General features: G+C 43.4%; 1 protein-coding gene across 1 annotated transcript in view; it reads right to left on the bottom strand.

The window, feature by feature from the left end:
* The window catches only part of NRDC (nardilysin convertase), an 88,905-nt gene that overhangs the window by 37,696 nt on the left and 31,105 nt on the right, over nt 1-20,104 (bottom strand). Inside the window, exons 15-23 of the mRNA XM_082265914.1 lie at nt 18,987-19,091; nt 17,192-17,315; nt 17,001-17,087; nt 14,973-15,092; nt 14,839-14,890; nt 11,013-11,163; nt 7,126-7,253; nt 3,319-3,481; nt 3,108-3,139 (exon numbers count right to left, since the gene is read on the bottom strand). Of these exons, the coding sequence (XP_082122040.1) occupies nt 3,108-3,139; nt 3,319-3,481; nt 7,126-7,253; nt 11,013-11,163; nt 14,839-14,890; nt 14,973-15,092; nt 17,001-17,087; nt 17,192-17,315; nt 18,987-19,091 (962 nt within the window). The remainder of the gene's footprint in view (nt 1-3,107; nt 3,140-3,318; nt 3,482-7,125; nt 7,254-11,012; nt 11,164-14,838; nt 14,891-14,972; nt 15,093-17,000; nt 17,088-17,191; nt 17,316-18,986; nt 19,092-20,104) is intronic.

The raw sequence follows: 20,104 nt of genomic DNA, 5'->3' as shown, positions 1-20,104 counted from the left end.
TACTTTACTGAGAGAGAGTAGTGGATGCATGGAATAACCTTCCTGCAGAAGTGGTAGCTGCAAATACAGTGAAGGAGTTTAAGCATGCATGGGATAGCCATAAGGCTATCCTTCATATAAGATAGGGCCAGGGACTATTCATAGGATTCAGATATATTGGGCAGACTAGATGGGCCAAATGGTTCTTATCTGCCGACACATTCTATGTTTCTATGTTTCTAGACAATGGCACCCTGCCTGCCATTAGGTATTGGGCTGAAATCCTTGGACCGATTGTCAGACCCTCTACTGGTGCAGTGGGTCCTGGGTTCCTCCTGGTGCACGACAATGCCCGGCCTCATGTGGTGAAAGTATGCAGCCAGTTCCTGGCTGAAGGATTGAATGGTCCCCACACTCACCTGACCCAAATCCAATAAAACACCTCTGGGACATTATGTTTTGGTCAATCTGACACTGCCAGGTTGCAGCTCGACCTGTTAAGGAGCTCAGTAATGCCCTGGTCCAGATCTGGGAGGAAATACCCCAGGGCACCATCTGTCGTCTCATTAGGCGCATGTCCCGACATTCATCAGGCATGCATACAAGCACGTGGGGGCAATACAAACTACTAAGTACCATTTTGAGTTGCTGCAATGAAATTTCAGCAAAATGGACTAGCCTGCTGCATCATTTTTTCACTTTGATTTTCGTTCCTAACACATTATCCAGTCCATATCAGTATAGATATCCAGCATATTTTTCCCCATTGAGATCTGATGTGTTTTCAAAGTGTTCCTTTAATTTTTTTGAGCAGTGTATAAAGGAAACCTATACTACAGCGGTCACTAAATGGCGGCCCGCGGTCCATTGGCGGCCCGCGCGATGCTTCCGCCCGGACCGCCACCTGTATTCTGCCCCCTCCTCACTGCGGCTCCCGGCTCACTTGCAGCCGGTGTCCTGTCAGGCCGCGAGCCGCGAGTAGGGGCGTGACGTCACGCGCGCGCCCTGCCCCCTGCTCCTGACTGATAGACATTGCGGTGTCCTGTCGGGCCGCGAGTAGGGGCGTGACGTCACTCGCGCGTCCCGCCCCCTGCTCCTGACTGCGGCTCCCTCTAAGCAGGGCAGCGAGCTAGGGTGTGACACTATGTGCACGCCCCGCCCCCCTGTTCGCGGCTTTTGGACAGCTCCTGGCTCCAGGTATGTGGAGCACATTTTTAGAGGGGAATATCTGCATTTAAAAAAAAACCTCTCAAGCTTTAACAAGTGTGCAGACAAGTGGCATATTTTGTTGTGCTCATTAGAGTGCCCCATAAAAGAAACAAAATATGCCCATCAGAGTACTCCCTTGACATAAAATGTGCCCCATATTTTATGCTAAGGGACACGCTGATGGGCATATTTTATGTTAAGGGGCAGGCTAATGGGCATATTTTATGTTAAGGGGCACGCTAATGGGCATATTTTATGTTAAGGGGCACGCTAATGGGCATATTTTATGTTGAGCGCAACGCTGATTTACACGTTTTGTTTTGCCCATCAGAATGCCCCCTAACATAAAATGTGCCCATCAGAGTGCCCCTTATTTTATGTTAATGGTCACGCTGATGGGAATATTTTATGTTAAGGGGCACTCTGATGTGCATATTTATGCTGTGGTACACACTGATGGGCATATTTTATGTTAAGGGGCACTCTGATGGACATATTTATGCTATGGGGAACTCTAATGGGCATATTTTATGTTAAGAGCAACGCTGATTTACACGTTTTCTTTTGCCCATCAGCGATCCCACCATCATAAAATATGCCCATCAGGGTGCCCCCTAACATAAAATGTGCCCATCAGCATGACCCTTAACATAAAATATGCCCATCAGCGTGCCCCTTATTTTATGTTAAGGGTCACGCTGATGGGCAAATGTTATGCTAAGGGGCACGCTGATGGGCATATTTTATGTTAAGGGTCACGCTGGTGGGCACATTTTGTTCTGCCCATCAGAGTGCCCCTAACATAAAATGTGCCCATCAGCGTGACCCTTAACATAAAATATGCCCATCAGCGTGCCCCTTATTTTATGTTAAGGGTCACGCTGATGGGCAAATATAATGCTAAGGGGCACGCTGATGGGCATATTTTATGTTAAGGGTCACGCTGGTGGGCACATTTTGTTCTGCCCATCAGAGTGCCCCTAACATAAAGTGTGCCCATCAGCTTGCCCCTTATTTTATGTTAAGGGTCATGCTGATGGGCATATTTTATGTTAAGGGGCATGCTGATGTGCATATTTATGCTGTAGTACACACTGATGGGCATATTTTATGTTAAGGGGCATGCTGATGTGCATATTTATGCTGTAGTACACACTGATGGGCATATTTTATGTTAAGGGGCATGCTGATGTGCATATATATGCTGTGGTACACTCTGATGGACATATTTATGCTATGGGGCACAGTGATGGGCATTTTTTATGTTAAGGGGCACTCTAATAGGCATATTTTATGTTAAGAGCAACGCTGATTTACACGTTTTGTTTTGCCCATCAGCGTGCCCCCTAACAAAATGTGCCCATTAGAGTGCCCCCTAACATAAAATGTGCCCATCAGAATGCCCCCTAACATAAAATGTGCCCATCAGAGTGCCCCCTAACATAAAATGTGCCCATCAGCGTGCCCCCTAACATAAAATGTGCCCATCAGAGTGCCCCCTAACATAAAATGTGCCCATCAGCGTGCCCCTTATTTTATGTTAAGGGTCACGCTGATGGGCAAATTTTATGCTAAGGGTCACGCTCTCGGACACATTTTATGTTAAGGGGCACTCAAATGGGCATATTTTATGTTAAGAACAACGCTGATGAACACGTTTTGTTTTGCCCATCTTTCTGAGTCATAGCACAGACTTCAGATCCGGACCTCGGCCCAAAGAAAATTTTAGCGACCGGACCTCCTTGAATTTTAATTCATTACCCCTGCTATACTAGGACAAATACAAAGTCTGCAACAGCTGACCTTTAATTGCCTGGCTACCGCTAAGCACTAGTATTTATAGAATCAACAATGGCAGGCTCTACAGTTCATCCCTAGGGTTCCCTTTAAGCACACATTTATAACATTTATAGTCTCACCTTATGACATAGTTCTGGAACTCTGCGGACTCCTGAAGAGAAAGAAACAAAAACATGCAAATTATCAAAAAAATCAAACCAAATAATATTGCAAATGCAGTTGTTAAACCATTGACCTAACTCTTAATTTTTTTAAAAAAATTGCTTGGGGGGGGGGGGGGGGGGGGGGGAAGTGCCACATTTTTAATACATCATTTATTGTTTCGCCTACCTTACTGGTGAAGTTGCCCTGTACCAAGCCCTCCACATAAAGACGAGACTTGAACTGGTCTACGAAAGAGTTCAGTTGCTCCAAGCTCACACCCTCTAGAATGGTCCTGTATTTCTCAATCATAGACCAGCGATTATGTTCCAGGATGATGAGGCGAACGTCTCTGAAAATACAGAACACAAGACAAGCTACAACCACTTGCACAAAACAGATAAGCTGGCAGACAAACTGCTACTGATCCAGTATGCAGTTGCTTTTATAGATAAAATAGTAGTGCTTAGTGGAAAATGCCAACGATGAAAGTATCCTCTATCTACAGTATACACAATATATTATACCAACAAGGTGTGACAATTTAATTCGTGGAATGCACACATTGTAGCACGTGCTGGGCCACTAAGCCATTCGCACTTAAGCGTGTTCTGACATGTTCCAACTTGCACTCGCCTGGGTCGCAGACCAGTTGACGCAGTCTTTACAGATTAGTAGAACAAAATAACACGGGTGTGCATTACGCTATTGGCGGTAAATGAGTGACAGTAATCGAAGCAGTGGATTAACATAACATTTTGCGCGATAATTGGCAAAAGCACGAGTTAAACTTTTGCTCTGTTGCAACGGGATATGGTGAACATTCCATGAAGATATTAAGTGTTTTTGAATAGCATAAGCAGTTTAAAAAGGAGAGGGAAGATCTCCACAATGACGCCAGAAGTGGAAAGCCACAAAGGACAGCTGCAAATGTGGACAGAGTGCGAACCCTCGTACGCTCGTGATAGTGTGTTTTTTTGATTACAAGGGGATAGTTCACTACGAGTTCATATGACATGGTACAATGGTCAATCAACATTGTTACTTGAAAATTCTGAAAGGTTATGGGAATTTGTTCTGAGGAAAAAAACTGAGTTCTAGCCTGACAAGTGGATGCTCCACCACGACAGTACTCCTCCATTTTTTGTACAGCCCATTCCTGAAATTAATTTGTCTCACCTCTTACAAAGCTTAGTGATGATAATGGAATGAAACAGAAAAAATGCTCTGAGGTTGAGGAATGCATTTTTAAATAAAACCAGTACTGGCAGGAATACGGAGGATACCATTCCTCAACTCCTTATGAAAATGTAATTGCCTGGCTGCCTTGGACTTCAACATTTTGACTCACCGACCCAAAACAAGCATTCAGCGCCTAAGGACAATCTTCAAAAATTGGAGGCATTAAAGGTTTCCTTATCGGACTCTACCATGGTGGGCCTGCGCCCTTTTTTCCCTGTTTAAATGGGCTACTTGCTCAATTAAGTACTTGGGGACCAAAACGTTGGCAAATTTGAATAATATTATTTTTTTCAATTTTAAGCGTCTCCTGTCAATGCTTACTGCCGAACTTACGAAATGGGACTCCCTGGCCCCATCTTGGTTTGGCTGCTGCAATGTACATGATGCCCAGACTCTTGTACTTGTTACAAGCACTCCTTATGAAAATACCTCAGACGGTTTTCCATTCTGTACGCTCAGCATTTCTCAAGTTCATTTGCCATGGCCAACATCCACATCTTGTCAGAGCGTTGTTGTTAAGGCCAAAACTTAGGGGCGGGATCCAAGGACGCATCACACAGGAACACAGGGCCTGGGCCATCTGGTTCATAAGTTCCATCAGCTCCGGGGGAACCATGTCAGGATCCAAGTTCCCTTTCAGAACCTTCACCGATTCCGTAACCGTGTGACACCAAAACAGACACAAAAAACGGTTTCAGGATAGAACCCGCCAACACATGAAGATTGCAGGAAAGGGATTCCACCCGCCTGTCCACCGGATCTGGAAAAACTGGGGAGTCTTTCACAGGCACTATAGTAGATTCGTTCAACCTGGAAACAGGATGATCCACCTTAGGCGGTACCGTCCAAGGGTTGGAAACCATCTCAGCAAAGGGATAACGGCGTTAAAGCGCTTAGGCACTACTAGCACGTGCGTGATGCGCCACCATTGGTCATTAACAATATCATGAAAATTCTTGGGACAAAGAAAAACCTTGCTCGATTTTTGGGTCTTGCGGGAGCCAAAAGACACCCGTGTCCCTGCCGGCGTGGGCTAACCAGCCATTTTCAAAGTTTCCCTTACTGAAACAATCAGGGCTTCCACCTAGTAGAGTTCCCGCGCTGCAGCTGAAAAGGACAGGTCCTCTTCGCCATCGAATTACGAGGACAGCGACTTCTCAGGTAGAGGGGCGTCCGTGGCGATCATATCAGTCTCTGAATCAGAGGACCCCACCAATGATGGTGAAGGCAGCGGCAGGTTGCGGCTAGTAACCTTTTTCATTACGAAAATCGACCTTGGTCGCTAGGCTTTCCAGTGTTGCTGAAATCGCAGCCAGCGACTGCGATCCGGAAGGTCCGGTAGTCGCACTAAGGGGGTATGAGGGTGAAGTCACCACCTGGGACTCTATAGTAATGCACAGGAAAAAAAAGGAGTACTGTCACTTTAAAAGCACCGATCGCGGTCCCCACCGCCGATCACCGCAGCCTGTGGAGTCCTCCTTAAATATATACAGATAGAGTGAGCAGGGATATGCCCACAAAGACCCCAGTACTTAACCACCTTCAGAGAAAACTTCCTGAATTGATCCGCAGCAGGAAAGTGAGAGTCCCAGGAAATCACATCAGCCTGGTATGTTAAAGGTCACGCTGCCTGTGTAGCTCCATAGGGCTACACAAAAATGGATGCCAATGCAAGTCTATGGGAAACACAGGGAAAATGGTTGCCCCATACAAGTCAATGGGAAAAACAGTTCTATTGCCCACACTAAGGATGGCGGCGCCCAATGCGTGCCATGCGGTCAGGGACCCCTAATATGAAGGCCACAAGGGATCTACAACCAGACCCAGCAGGAAAAAGGTACCATTTACACCCCCCCCCCCCCCCAGGGCACAGGGCCGGGTAGCCTGACAGGCCAGAGGGATCTTAAGGAAGTCCAGGTCCCATTATCCCCAGGAGAGGGCCCACGCCCCCCCCCCGCCCCCAAGACCACCAGGGGACAAGGGGGCCGCATTTGCTCACCATACTATGGACCGGGTGGGCTCCGCTCTTAACAAACCACCTCCCACCCGGAGTGGGGGTGCTGCTAGCCAAGGGGTACACTGCGACTCAGGGCATTCCAGGTCGTCGCATCCCAGCAAGACACCCACTCGCAGGCTTGTTAACATACAAAAAGGGGCTCCGTCGTGGAGAGGCCTAGTGCGGGACTATAACTTGCTCACGCTCGTAGGCCAGGCTGGGAGAGCTTAAGGCTCTAGATTATTCAGTGCGAAACCTCAGCCGGCATTGCTTGTAGATCACCAGGAGGATCCCCCTGAACACTAAACTAGCAAAGTGAGTAAAGATAAATAAAACAAAATATTCTTCAAAGAATTAAAAAAAAAAAAAAAAAAACTGATACCGAAGTTCCAGCATGAAACCTAGGTCCTACTCCTTCAATAGGCAGAAACAAACTGTTTTGCTGTAGCAGGGTGTGTGGGCTTATGCCTATAGGGACAGCCCCGTGGGCGTGGTGAATTGCTTTTTTTTTTTTTCCTGCTTAGTACTACTCCTGCAGGGGGTAGCATAACCCAATGGCTAAGAAGTATGAGAGCTGCGTCTCTCAATCGACGATAGAGAAATTGACCTTCACTTTGGTTATATCGATCAAAAGCAACAAAGTAAAATCAAAACTGTATTATGATGTAAAAGTAGTACTATATATACTATTAACCATATTGCTAATATTAAAAGGACAGAGATGTTTTAAACTTGGGAAATGCACAGTAAACACTCACTTGCCCAGTTTCTCTGGTTTTATAAGGAGATTGAAGTAGGTCTTTTTCAGCTGTTGTGTGATCATCTCAAATACGTCAGGAGAAGCTATGAAGTCTGCCAGGTGGTCAATGATCAATTCAAATAGAAGCTACGCAAAGGGGAACAAAAAACACATAACAGATATTATTTCTTAATTTGAATGCTCAGGAAATAAATGATATTAAGTCTCATGCACATTGGACGTTATCAAAACACCAGTAGAAAGCTGTAGCTGTAGATGGAATTTTTTGCCGTAGCATTTTTCAGGGGGTTTTTTTAGCTTTAGCATATTTTAGCTTTTTTTATTTTAGCAAAAACTATACTCCCACAAAAGCTTATGGCTCAAAAACGTTGATAAACACAGAATAGCCACGTTTTTCAGCGTTTTTTGGCATATTCCATTCCAGCTTTTATCAGAGTTAAAGAGTTTTTAAAGCTGAAAAACTCCTCTCAAAACCCACTAGTTCTGGGGTTTTTTTCCAGCCACAAAACGTCCCTTCAAAAAAATGCTGGAGAGGATACTGGCTGCAGAAAAAAAAACGTCTGAAGCCAAAAACAGCAGCTGTAAAAATGTCCAGTGAGCATGAGGCCTAATACTGAAAGGTATGGAAGAGAGCACAGTAAAGCCCAGTAATTTCTTGGAATACATTCAACAACTTCCGATATTCATGACTACTTAGGTTAGGCAGCCACCTTCGGGTGAACACATAATGGCCAAAACAGGCAGAAATAAAATACCCACCCAGGAATCCCCACTCAGCTCACCTAAGCCTCAGTTTTGCAAGCAATGAGGAACACAGATAAGAGCGAAGGGATCTCTGTATCCTGTGATGTACTCCAAGAAAACTATTTTACAGGTAAACCAAAAATTATAATTTCTTAAAATGTACTTTATATTACAGGACAAAGAGGACTTCTAGATATTCATGAATACTTGTGATGTAGCAAAGTATTGAACATGAGGGGTGGGCAACACAGTGACAAGGCCAAAATGCCCAAACTGCAAAAAAACAGAACAGGGGGAACCCTCCTAGAATGCCACCTGAAAGGCCTTCCACCCAAAACTGGCATCCACAGAGGCGTGAACATCTCCCTGGGAGATTTAGTAAATGTATGAAGAGATAACCAGGTAAGCAGCCTTACAAACGAACAGAATGATGTTGAATAGCTCAGGGATGTATTGGTTGATCCAAGGACTCCTAAAGGTATAGAGCTGCAGAACTCTGGAAGAAACTGGGCATAGGAGACCGCATTGAAGGTGGCTACGGTCTTTCCCAGCACATACCCGGATTAAGGAACCTTCCAACACCCTCAGGGACTAAAATACAGCTCAGAGAGACAGGCATTTCTCCTGCAGGAGCAATTTCTTTATCTCCCATGTCGAGCACCAAGCCTAAGCACTTCAGGTGCCTTCACAGATACCAGTGGTAAATACCACCTACTCACAGTGCCTGTTAGGGATGCATTTAGCAGAGGTCCAGGCAGCCAGCAGAGTAAAAGCACGATTAGGCCCAAAAACAAACATTTACTATATTGCAGTTTACCAGTTCTTAGATGTGGTGGTTGCATTTGTTTTCATTTTCACCTGTTTTTCCTGCCAGGGAACTGCCATAGCAGCTCCCGCCTACACCAACCTTTATGTGGACTATATAGAGGGGAGATGCATATTTTCCCCTCCAAGCACTTTACCAATGTGAAACTGTGGACAGAGTTCACCGATGACATTTTTGTCAACAGAATAGGCCCTAGGGAGGATACAGGACATGGTTACTTTCTTGAATTCCATTGTGGAAGGTATTAGCTTTAATCCAGAGAGAACGCACACTGATATTCCCTTCCTGGATGTTAGGGTGTTGGTTAGCCCCGAAGCCTTGGCTTATTTCACTAATGTGACATTGCACTAATAAATGAGGTAATATGTTGATAACAATGTGCTGGTGAAATGTCATCGCTTTAATGCTAGTAAGTCTTATTTTTCAACAGACCAAGTTGTCTAGCAAAAGTGGCAGAATGTTGAGACAAACCATGTACCACTCACAGGGGTGCTTACAATGGTCAGCGTTATTGATTTATTTAAACCTTTATCCCAAAAGGAATAATAAACATTTGCTATAACTAACTGTTTAAGGAGTGTACTTGGACTTCAGATGTAAATCTGCTAATGCATCTAACACTACCCTCTCCCTAGACTGACAATGCTGCCATCCAAAGATGTCTCCGTTGCTTCTTCTTCCAGAGTGGAGCCACCTTAAAGCTGGATACACACTATCCAACTTTTGTTGGTAGATTTCCTTGCCTGCCAGATTGCATACAAAATGAAAGTGTTTAGGTTTGACCTCATATTATATGGTTTTGGTAAGTCTAAAAGGAAAAAGTCTTCAGAAAATCTTATAGTGTGTATGGCCCATAAAACAGGAAGTGTGTTACTGGCCAGATGAAAAAAAAACAAATAAAAAAAAAAAAAAACAATGGAGCCACCCCATATGAGGTTTGGGTAAGCTGCAATAGATTACATTTTTGTTTTCAGGTTTTTTTATTGCTTGAAGAATGTATTTGCTGTTAGCACTGTGTTGCTGTAAACTAGAGATTGACCGATTATCTGCACTTTCCCCGATATAACGGAATCGGCCACCAAGGTTGCCGATATTTCGGAAAGTGCTTGCACCAGAGTGATGCCTGCAGCTAGAGGCATCACCTCGGTACCAGCGTCCATAGTCGATGGTCGGCTGTCTTGTAATGACAACCAATGCGGCCGAGAAGCCGCTCAGCTGTCATTACAAGGAGCCCCCCCCCCCTTTACCGCTTCCGCGGCTCGCCCCGGGTCTCCCATCCCACCGGGATACCCGGACTACCAGCCTGCACAGCCGGTGAAGACCCGATCAAAGCCGCATTCGGCTCTGATCGGGTCTCCATGCAAAAACCCGGAAGTCATGTCATGACATCACTTCCAGGAACTCGGCACCAGATTTAAAAAAATCGACAGCGTTCAAAACAGCCAAACTTGGCGTTTTGAATGCTTTTAAGTGCAGAAGAGGGGTTTGGGGGTCTAAAAGACCCCCAGATCCCTTCACAAGAATACCTGTCAAGTGATAGAAAAAAAAAAAAAAAAAATTAAATGTACGAAAATATGGGCCGATACTGATATGTATTGGCCAAAACATTGGTATCAGCAACGAAAAACCGATGTCGGACGGTCGATCACTACTGTAAACTGTCAGAAGCTGAGTGAACCAGTCAGCGAGGAGGAAGCAGAATGGTAAAGTGAGCTCACCATCACGCTGCCTCTACTGCAGGGGGTACACTGAGGACATCTAGTGCTGGAACAATAGAACTACAGCAGCTGTAGACCTGCAGAGCACAATAGGAGGGAAACATGGAAGAGAAAGTTCAGCGTGCATGGCTCCTCTAATTGTGCTGCATCATCAGGTCCCAGCCGAGGAGATAGGTGGGACATTTAATGATGGTTGGTAATAACAGTGCTCAGCTGCCAAATTAAAAACAGTGTTTACAGTAAAAGCCTTTGCTTGTATGAGATTAATCAGAAATACATCGCCCAGCTGTCAGCTGGGAACATTGCCCAATTGGAAAGAAAAAAAAAAAAAAAAAGGAGGGGAAGGAGATGCAGTCCCCTCACAGTATTCATCAGAACTCTTAATAGTAAAGTGCTTTGCTCTCCAGTAATGCTGCTTATGAGCCAGTCACATGACATGCTGATCGGCTCATACTCAGGACATGTCCATGCCCTCGTCCTGACTAGCTAGATTTGGCGTTTAAATATACCCCAAGGATGCCACGGTAGAGTTTTACATGTCATTAGCTTATCTCTCCTCTGAAAGAATCATTGTAAGTTTAGGATATTCATACTCACTGCAAGCTTGTGGTTGAACCCCTTCACTTTGATGACTAGGCCATGTTCTCCAGCCACCAGTTTATATTCGAGCTGAGCGACATCTGCTTCATAGGCCGGTTCTGCCAGTGTGTGAGCCAGAATATTGACAAAAATGTCAAACAGAACCAAGCTGAAACAGCAAAACAGGGTAGAAGACTGTCAGCGAATATCAAGGAATCAATGCTTTTGGAGCCACTAAAGATACAGATTTTTACATAGGTCTGCAATAATTATAAAGAAATGTATGTCAGAGAAAAGAGAACACAGAGTTAGGTGGTAATCAATATGTAGCACAACATTTGCACATTGCTTCACTTTATAGCTGGATTATTCCCTGTTACATTGATGATCTTCTTCTATTCCATTTAATTTTTTCCAAAGTAGAAAGATCATGGACAGCCTTGGGTTATCATGTTATCTCCTTATTATTAGTATGCTTCAATCAAACATGAACAGGTTGCACTTAAAAATCTTCAATGTCACAATTCCATCCTTCATATTACTGGCAATGCCAGTTGATAGTAAATACCTAGTGCTCCCGTCTGTATGCTCCCCCATGCAGCATATCTTGTGTAGTTTACACATTGTTAGCATTACCAGACACTCACCTATGCATAGGGAACAACAGGATGTCGTGTCCACAGCCTCATTGTCTTTTTATGATGTCAATCTTCTACCTATATCCCTATATGCAATGATTGACAGCAGTTCCTGTCCTGCTGTAAAAAGCTATTCCTTTGAGCACCCAATAAGCCAGGTTACATGGCCGGATGCTGAAGCTCAACCATACCCACCACCCTTGTGTGCAGTGCATTGTGTAGAACTACAGTAGTCACATGACTGCTCTAAAAATCATTTAAAAAAAAAATAGGATTTTGGCTTACTAGTAAAATCTGTTTTCTATACAGGACAGAGGCTTTTATATATTATGACAGGGTTATGCAACAGCCTTCAGGTGATTAGAGATCAGGAAAAAGGTTTGCAGCAGGGACATTCCCATTAATAACCCCTTTCATCCTAGCTAGGCTCCGATTTGTAGTAAGCACTTGGGAGAGCACAGGAACAGAGGGGAGGGACAGACCTGTGTTCTGTACTGTACGCCAGGAAACAGAATATACCGGTAAATCAAAATTCCTTTTCTCATCCCCTTCTCTTTCTTTTCCCTCCTTGTTCTTATCTCCCAGAGTATCAGGGGAATTCTCATGGCCCATTGACGGCCACTTTGGTTGTTTTCAGGGAGCGCTGATTGGCTCCAGATGTTGTTACAATGACGCTGCCTGGCCTCCGTTATGTGTCAACCATCACTTAGCAGCTCTGTAAATAGCGATTCCCTACATTGACCTATGTGATTGTTACTGTACTACATTATTTTTTGAACGGTTCATTTTGTTTTGGCAGTCTCGTAATCCAAGACGACCTGCCAGAAGGCACAGCCAAGTCCTGCAACCCACCTCCTTTCACATGCATGCCCCTGACTTTGAGAATGGCACTGGACCAGTCCTCTAGACCGGCACGGGGAAGACAACGCACAGCAAGGTGGTCTCACACTGTCGCTGCGCATCTTCGGGGCCACAGGACACCTGACCTAGAGCAGCACAATGACAGTGAGACAAGCACAGTGGCAGCTGGGAGTAGGATCACAGCTGCAGAAGAGAAGCTTGTCAAATGGAATTTGCTTGATGAAATAGGAAGCAGAGAGATGGCATCAGCGAGCTGCTGCTCATTTGTTATTGAATCGGTTCTCTCCAAGCTGTATTGCTTTGCCTGCCGGGGGGGGGGGGGGGTTCAAACCGGAGACAAAACAACTGTAAAACATTTGTCAGGGGATTAAACCAGATTCCCCCTCAGGGAAAATACTGAAGTCTTGATTGGGGCTCTATCCTCTTAATCTGCTCAAGTCTGTAAGCTCCAGTAAAGTATGGTGTGTGTAGGGCGGTGCAGTCAGCCAGTCGAATGTCTTATTAGCTGGGCTGCTCTCTGTCCACCCTGTTCATATAGGAGGGCAGTATCAGCAGGGCCTCACTGCACAGACGCTGCTTTCTTCACCCTCCATCTTTTTTGCATATAATTTTCCGTATTACAAAACCCTTGTTTTGAAACTGCAAACAGATGATATGCTCAAGTCGTTTCAACTTAGAAAAAGGTTCCTGCACTACTTAGGGGCCACTTCAGAACAACCTGCATGGATTTCTGTTAAACAAGTCATTTGCAAGTCGTGATGGAGTCCCGTTTTGCGGCGTGGCTTCAAAGTCAGATGACTTTAAAGCTGCGCTAGTGTGAACTGAGACTAAATCATACCTCTGAAGGTAAAGTGACTTTTTAAACAAGGATTTCACAGCTGCTGTTGAGAAATTGCTAGACCGTTGTGACAGGAGAGAGGGACAATACAAAGCATACAGAAGCCTCTATACACAGGTATTGTTAGATGGGATAGAAGGAATGACCTAAATTATTTTCAGTGTATCCCTTTTATTGCAGGTGGTGTTCTAGTGCAATACCTGAATGAAACTTGATTTTAAAAAGAAGAATGAAAAAGAAAAAAAAGACAGTCCTGACTGTCATTGACTGCAAGTTTCTAACCACTTGAGTTCCATAAGATTTTACCCCTTTCATGACCTAGTCATTTTTTGCGATACGGTACTGCGTTACTTTAACTGACAAATTGAGCAATCGTGCGACACTGTACCCAAATAAAATCTTTGTAGATGCTATAACTTTTGCACAAACTATAGGATATTTTTATTTATTTATTTTGAACTAGTAATGGCGGTGCTTAGCGACCTTTAGCGGGACTGAGATATTATGGCGGACAAATTGGACACTGACAATTTTGACACTTTTTGGAGACCAGAGACACTAATACAGTGATTCAGTGCTAAAAGATTTGCACTGTCACTGTACGACACTGCCTTGGAAGGGGTTAACGGGGCAATCAAGGGGTTAACTGTGTGCCTAGCTAGTGGTTACTCACTGTGTGGTGCTTTGACTAGGGGAAGGCAAATGCCTGTGTTACTGCTTTGCAGAAACACAGGATCAAAGCATTCCCCACTGACAGAATGACAATCTGCTTTGTTTACATTGGCAGATTGTCGTTCTGCCTGTGTCATCGGCAGGTGTCTGCAAACATTGAGTCCGCGGTACCCGCTGCTGGGCTTCCGCAGCACGCGCCCCAGACCAGGAGCGGCCGCCCTGCTGCAGTAAATGTATGGTGGGTGGTCCAGTACTGTAGCTTATCTGTGAAAAATTGCTAGCAGGTAGTCTTTTATAGTACAGCCACTTATGTGCAGCTCAGTGTACAGTTTCAGCATTTTACTGATCCCCAAAACCCCTGTGCACATCCACGGAAGTTACATCATTTGTGGCCAGCAAAAAAAAAAACATGAAGGAAGACTCCAGACATAGGAGCAGAACTGAAGAAGATTGCAGCAGTGATGACAAAGCGACAAAAAGTGACCACCAATGTTGCATCGCTAGGAGGAGGGCACTCTGGGAGGCAAGTCTGCAATAATTTGTAAATATGCTGTGCACACGAACATTATGACAAGAGCTCTTGGGGCCCCAAATAGTAAAGTTAAGCTTTAAAGTAGAAAATAAAAATATTCCAGCTGGAGTTAAGATAATGTTGTAGGGGGGGAAAAAAAAAAAAATAGCCTTCTGTTTAAAATAATAGCATAAACCAAAATATTCTTTACGTAATATACATTTTTCTTATTATCAGAAAGCAAGAGGAGTTTTTACTACTTAAGAGCACCCTTTACAGAATAGACAGAGCAGAAAAAAAAATTAATGAGTACAAAGTACTTACTTTTCTGGTGACTGTTGGATCAACGGAGAGATGAGATGAAAGCGGATATAAGCTAGAAAGGAGATAAAACAGAGTTATTCTATCCCCACCACAGCCATTTTTCTGTGTAGTATGGATTATTCTTCAAGCGTTACCTTTAGGTATCTTAAACTTGTTGTCCTTTTTATACCACAAGCAGCCCTGCTCAATGTTCACAATCCTCTCTGGGTACTCTGTGTCTGGACAGTCGGAGGTCTTCAAAGTGAAGTCGGTGGCTGGGTGAGAATTGAAATCATAGCAATTGTCAGGACAAGGAGACCAAGTGCACAGGGACTCAATGAGGAACGTTCATTTTAATCACATTATCGAACAATAAAAAGGTGACCACTCTATCCTTGTGTAATGTATACATTAACTAAAACTATAAAATTAAATACACATCAGGAACCTCTTGTCCTGTCTGAGAGTTAGAGATATTCTATAAATGTCACTGCCAGACAGCATCTTGATTAATTATTGGTCTGTTAGAGATGACTCCAATTGAATTGAAAATATGCGACCTAGCAGTAACTTTTCCAGAAGAATGGTTATAGATCCATGGCATCCCAGACAAAACCCCTGCCAGAACACACCGATCAAATGCTGATTTGCCAATGCCAGCCAACATTCGGTCCATGTGTACCAACTCTAAAAAAACTCAGTGAAGGTAGAGAGGGCTCATTTAGCATGTGATAACACCAAAAACTCATACAGCAAAAATTAGACCCCTTATCTTAAAATTCAAGCTAAATAATTGCAAAAAATCCTCCCTGCTCCCTTCCTTGGCCCCCAAAGTACAGAATAAATCTAGTTCCTGGGCTACCTGTGTCTCCACAATGCCATCCTATAGAATTTAATGGGATATACTGTACACATACTCCAGGAGCAATGTAGGTAGGCGCATGCGCAGTTGGTTATGGTCCGTCGTGGCTCAATGTACTTAACAGTAGTTCATACTGAGTGCCGTGGAAGCTAGTCTATGCATTTCGCCCACTTCCTGTTACCGCAGGCTCCCTCAGGACCTTATACTAGTAGTTTAGTCATTTCTAAATTCTGACTTTTTAGAATTGACAACGCCATTTTTAGTGTCGGGTGGAGCTGTAGATTGTATTGTGTGCAATTTTCTATTGTTATAACATTACCATTTGGGGGTCACAAAGTCCCGTTTTTTTTTTTTTAAGTCTTTACCCTTATTTTCTTTATAAATCCTGTGAATATTAGGTACACTTACCCACATCAGATACGATGCAATAATGGAATGATTCATTTCCCCCTATTACGGTATCACTCGTGGTAAAACCCATCCTAGTTGGTGCAATTTATTTTTTCAATACAATATACTTTATTTCACTTTATTTTTTATTTAACTTTATTGCTATCACACAGGGTTAAACTCCAGTAACTCCCTTGCCCTATAAAGCATCTAACTGAGCAGAGATCTGCTCGGTTAGGCCTCAGTCACAAGGGGTGTTTTAATGGATATTCCGTGTGAGGGCCGGGTTTACCCATGCAGGGATGGACAGGTATGCCGTACATCCCCATGCAGGCAGTCCCACTGATGTCAATTGGGATGCAGCGGCTGCATGGATATAGGCACTGCTCCCAATGTGACATCTATGTGGGTGCACAGCCCCAAATACACATCATGTGAGTTTGGGGACACAAACCACCACGGATCTCAAATTGGGAGCAACCACTGCTTCCAAATTGACAGCAGTGGGACTGCCTGCACAGGGATCCACAGAACACCTGTTGTGGGTAAATATGGCCCACGCACAAGGGTATGCATTAATATGCCTTATGTGAACAAGGCTTTACATGCTTCCCTGGCTGTATCAGCAAGTAAATAATAGCTCTAACCCCTGAAGTGACTAAATCATTGTTGTTTCTGGTTTCATTCCATGCAGAGGAGATCGTGAAATGGCGGTTCCTGTCTTTTCCCACCCATTTTGAAGTCCTCATATGCCATTAGCTTGTGCTTAACCCTTTACTCTCTGGACGTATGTAGTACGCCCAAAAAGCTGAGCTTGTTAATGGATGGCATGTCTTTCATTTTCGGGCTGCACTAGAAATACTACAGCTGGTATAGGACTAGTATTCTTTAATCTGCAAAGTTAACAGGAGTTCTTTCACTGCACACTAACCGATGAACTTGTTTTCTGCTGGAAGGTGGAGGTCTACATTTAATGGGAAGTCGCTGGCCCACAGATCTTTCCACTGTGCACTGATGTCTATAAATAAAATAATGAAAGTCATTACAAGTAGATGCCAAGGATTATAGAGTCCATAAAAGAAATGTTGTAAGGTTTCTCAACATGACCTCCAAGAGTGTTACCTTCAATATTGTACTGAGTGCCAAACCATTTCTCCTTCAGGTCACACTTGCCCTCATTGGCAGGAGAAAGAAGCAACAGATTTGCTTTATCAGGAGTAAGGCCTCGAAGAGCATCTGCAATTATCTGAATGCAACAAGAAGTGGAAATATATTAGAAGTTGTCTGTTTTTTTTTCTACAGTCTGATTCCATTGCCATCAGAAGAAATTCACTGAAGATAAGGTTTGTATACAGCCCTCTCCTTGATGTGTGCTGTTACACCTAGTCGAAATTATAGTCCTACTATCATAAAAGAAAAAAGTTCTCTTTATGCAAGCAAAGCAATCACCTAGAACTGCCACATGAATGCCAAGTAGAGTATCTAGAATATAGTAAAAAGGTCTATAAAAATTGAAGCAAACTTCTGTAAGCCAATTGTTATCACTGGGAGCCCAACACTAAGTTTTAGGGGCTAGCCTTTTAAGACTGAAATAAAGATACAAAAACTCAAAGTGTTTCTAAACAACTCAGGTCTCATGTGTGGTTTTAAAACATCCCAGGGACATTGACTATTAAAAATGGCACCGGAAACCAGCGACTCTAGAGCAGGCATGGCAAACCTTGGCACCCCAGATGTTTTGTAACTACATTTCCCATGATGCTCAACTACACTGCAGAATGTATAAGCATCATGGGAAATAAAGTTCCAAAACATCTGGGGTGCCAAGGTTTGCCATCACTGCTCTAGAGGGTCAAGGCATGGGTGCAGATTGAAACAATCAGCTCCTGGGCTTTGGATCTTGCTACACAGGACAGCATGTAGCAAGTAAGGGATCTGGTTAAATTTTCACTGACTAGATCCAGACCCACAGGAAGAAAAAAAGGTGTTAAAAAAACAAAGAAAGATAAAAAATGCCCCCGTCAGATTAATCCCCAGGTCCCAACAATAATGTTTGATGATCTGGATGACATGTTCATTAACTGTGCAAGTGTCAAATGCTCAGGTAAATGAATGCAATTTAATTCAGATTTCTAACAATACAAAGGAGAAAAAAATCACTATTGTTTTAAATATGTTAGAGATAAAAAAAAAACATGATGGATCAGAGATAGCCTAATGTACATGGGCATCAGAGTCTGTTTACATCTGGCCACACATAGATCTATCACAGGTCCGCCCATGTCCACCGGACACAAACTGAATGAGCACAGCTGTAAAAAAAAAAAAAAAAAAATTGATAGCTGTCCCGTTTGGCAGTGATTCAGCAGGGGACCTGCTCAAGGAACCCCCTACTGAACGGAGCAGACTGGCTCCATGTGAAGGAGCTCTTAAACTTAAAATTCCACCTGCTTCCTTAAAAGTATCTGAAAACTATATATAAACTCCTAAAGCACTGACCATTAAACAATTGCCATTTGTTTTTCCCCTTATAAAGCACTGCTTTGATACTTTTTTTCTTCTCACCACTATCGATCTCCTGCAACCTCTCTGCAGCCACTTTCTCTCTATATGCACTTCAGCATTAGCTGCATGTCATTTCTCAGGGCAGGTTTCCTATTGATGACAACAGCGGAACATTCCTGTGCAATATGTGTTGGACTGGCTGCTTCTAATCTCCTTTGAGAGAATAAATGGACAGCGTGACAAAGCAGGAGAACGACTGGCAGACAAAGCAATGTCATCCTATAACAGGAGGCGTATACACAGCCACCTTCAATGCAGGATCACCAGATATTACTTAATAAAAGCTGCAAATTGTAAAATTACCTTTTAAAGTTTATGTGAGAAGTCAAGTGATTTCTGCTAAAACACTTACATCAGGGTGGTATTCAAAGAGCAGCTGGTCTCCAGTCAGGAAATCTTCTTTGGGAAATAGTTGCATGTTTTCACATATATTCTCTACAAATTCAATGGGATCAGTCTAAACAGAGAATTAGCGAAGAAAAAAAAAAAAAAACATTGCTTCAAAATTCACACCATTTCATCCTATTAGCCAACTACGTGAGGTCTTAAAAAAGTTTCTGCACTTTTAAATTTTCGGTGGAAACTGTGAGGGCAGAAGGAGTTTTGATGAAAGCATTAAAAAAATTGGTACAACTCTGGGAAAAATGCATCGCAAAGGAAGGTGACTATGTAGAAAAGTGATGCAATTTGTTTTGAAATGCTTAATAAAAAAAGAAGAGTTAAAAAAACAAAAAAAGTGCAGAAACTTTTGTAAAGAACCCTTGACTTTTTTCAATACAAGACACTGTCATTAATATCTTAAGCTGGCTACTCAAGGTCTAAAAAGGCAACCATGTGTAATAGGTACAATGATGGGGTTTTTGTACTGAATATACAATCCTTTTTATGGAGTCCTATTGAAGGACACAGGAAGCCTTGAACTTCTGGGTCATCCTGCCACCTACAGGAGAATTGCACACTGGAAAAGAAGAATACTGCTACCAGCATGCCTGGATTTTCTAGCAGAGCAGTCCTGAGAACATCATAAAAAACACAGACGAGTGGGCCCTGTGCCCCTCACTGGCTCCAAGAAAAGGAATTTATGGGGAGTACAAAAATCCTATTTTCCTCCTCATCCATTGTGGACACAGAATGTCTTTAACCTTCAGGACATCCAAAAGCAGTGGGGTGGGCAACACAAAAACTACAAACAGGTCCACAGTAACAACAAAAAATCCTAGACTGCCTGCAGCTAAAAGCAACCTTACATCAGAAGATAGCATTGCATGAGAATGTCCTATTGGTATACGAAGAGGACAGAAGACTAGGTGGCAGGCTTAGACATCTTGGAAATAATTTGTATGATTTTAAAAAGCCCAAAAAAATGCTCTTAGACCTAAAAGAGTGGTCCTTAAAAGGAAACGGATTAACCGTATTCTTGAGACCATAAACTTGAACAAAGGTCTGTCTGAGCCACCTAGAGTTGGAAAA

The sequence above is a fragment of the Pelophylax lessonae genome (assembly GCF_965119305.1).
Source record: "Pelophylax lessonae genome assembly, chromosome: 8".
Classification (NCBI taxonomy): domain Eukaryota; kingdom Metazoa; phylum Chordata; class Amphibia; order Anura; family Ranidae; genus Pelophylax; species Pelophylax lessonae.
The sequence above is the reverse complement of the archived record's forward strand: the minus strand, read 5'-3'. Positions and strand labels throughout refer to the sequence as shown.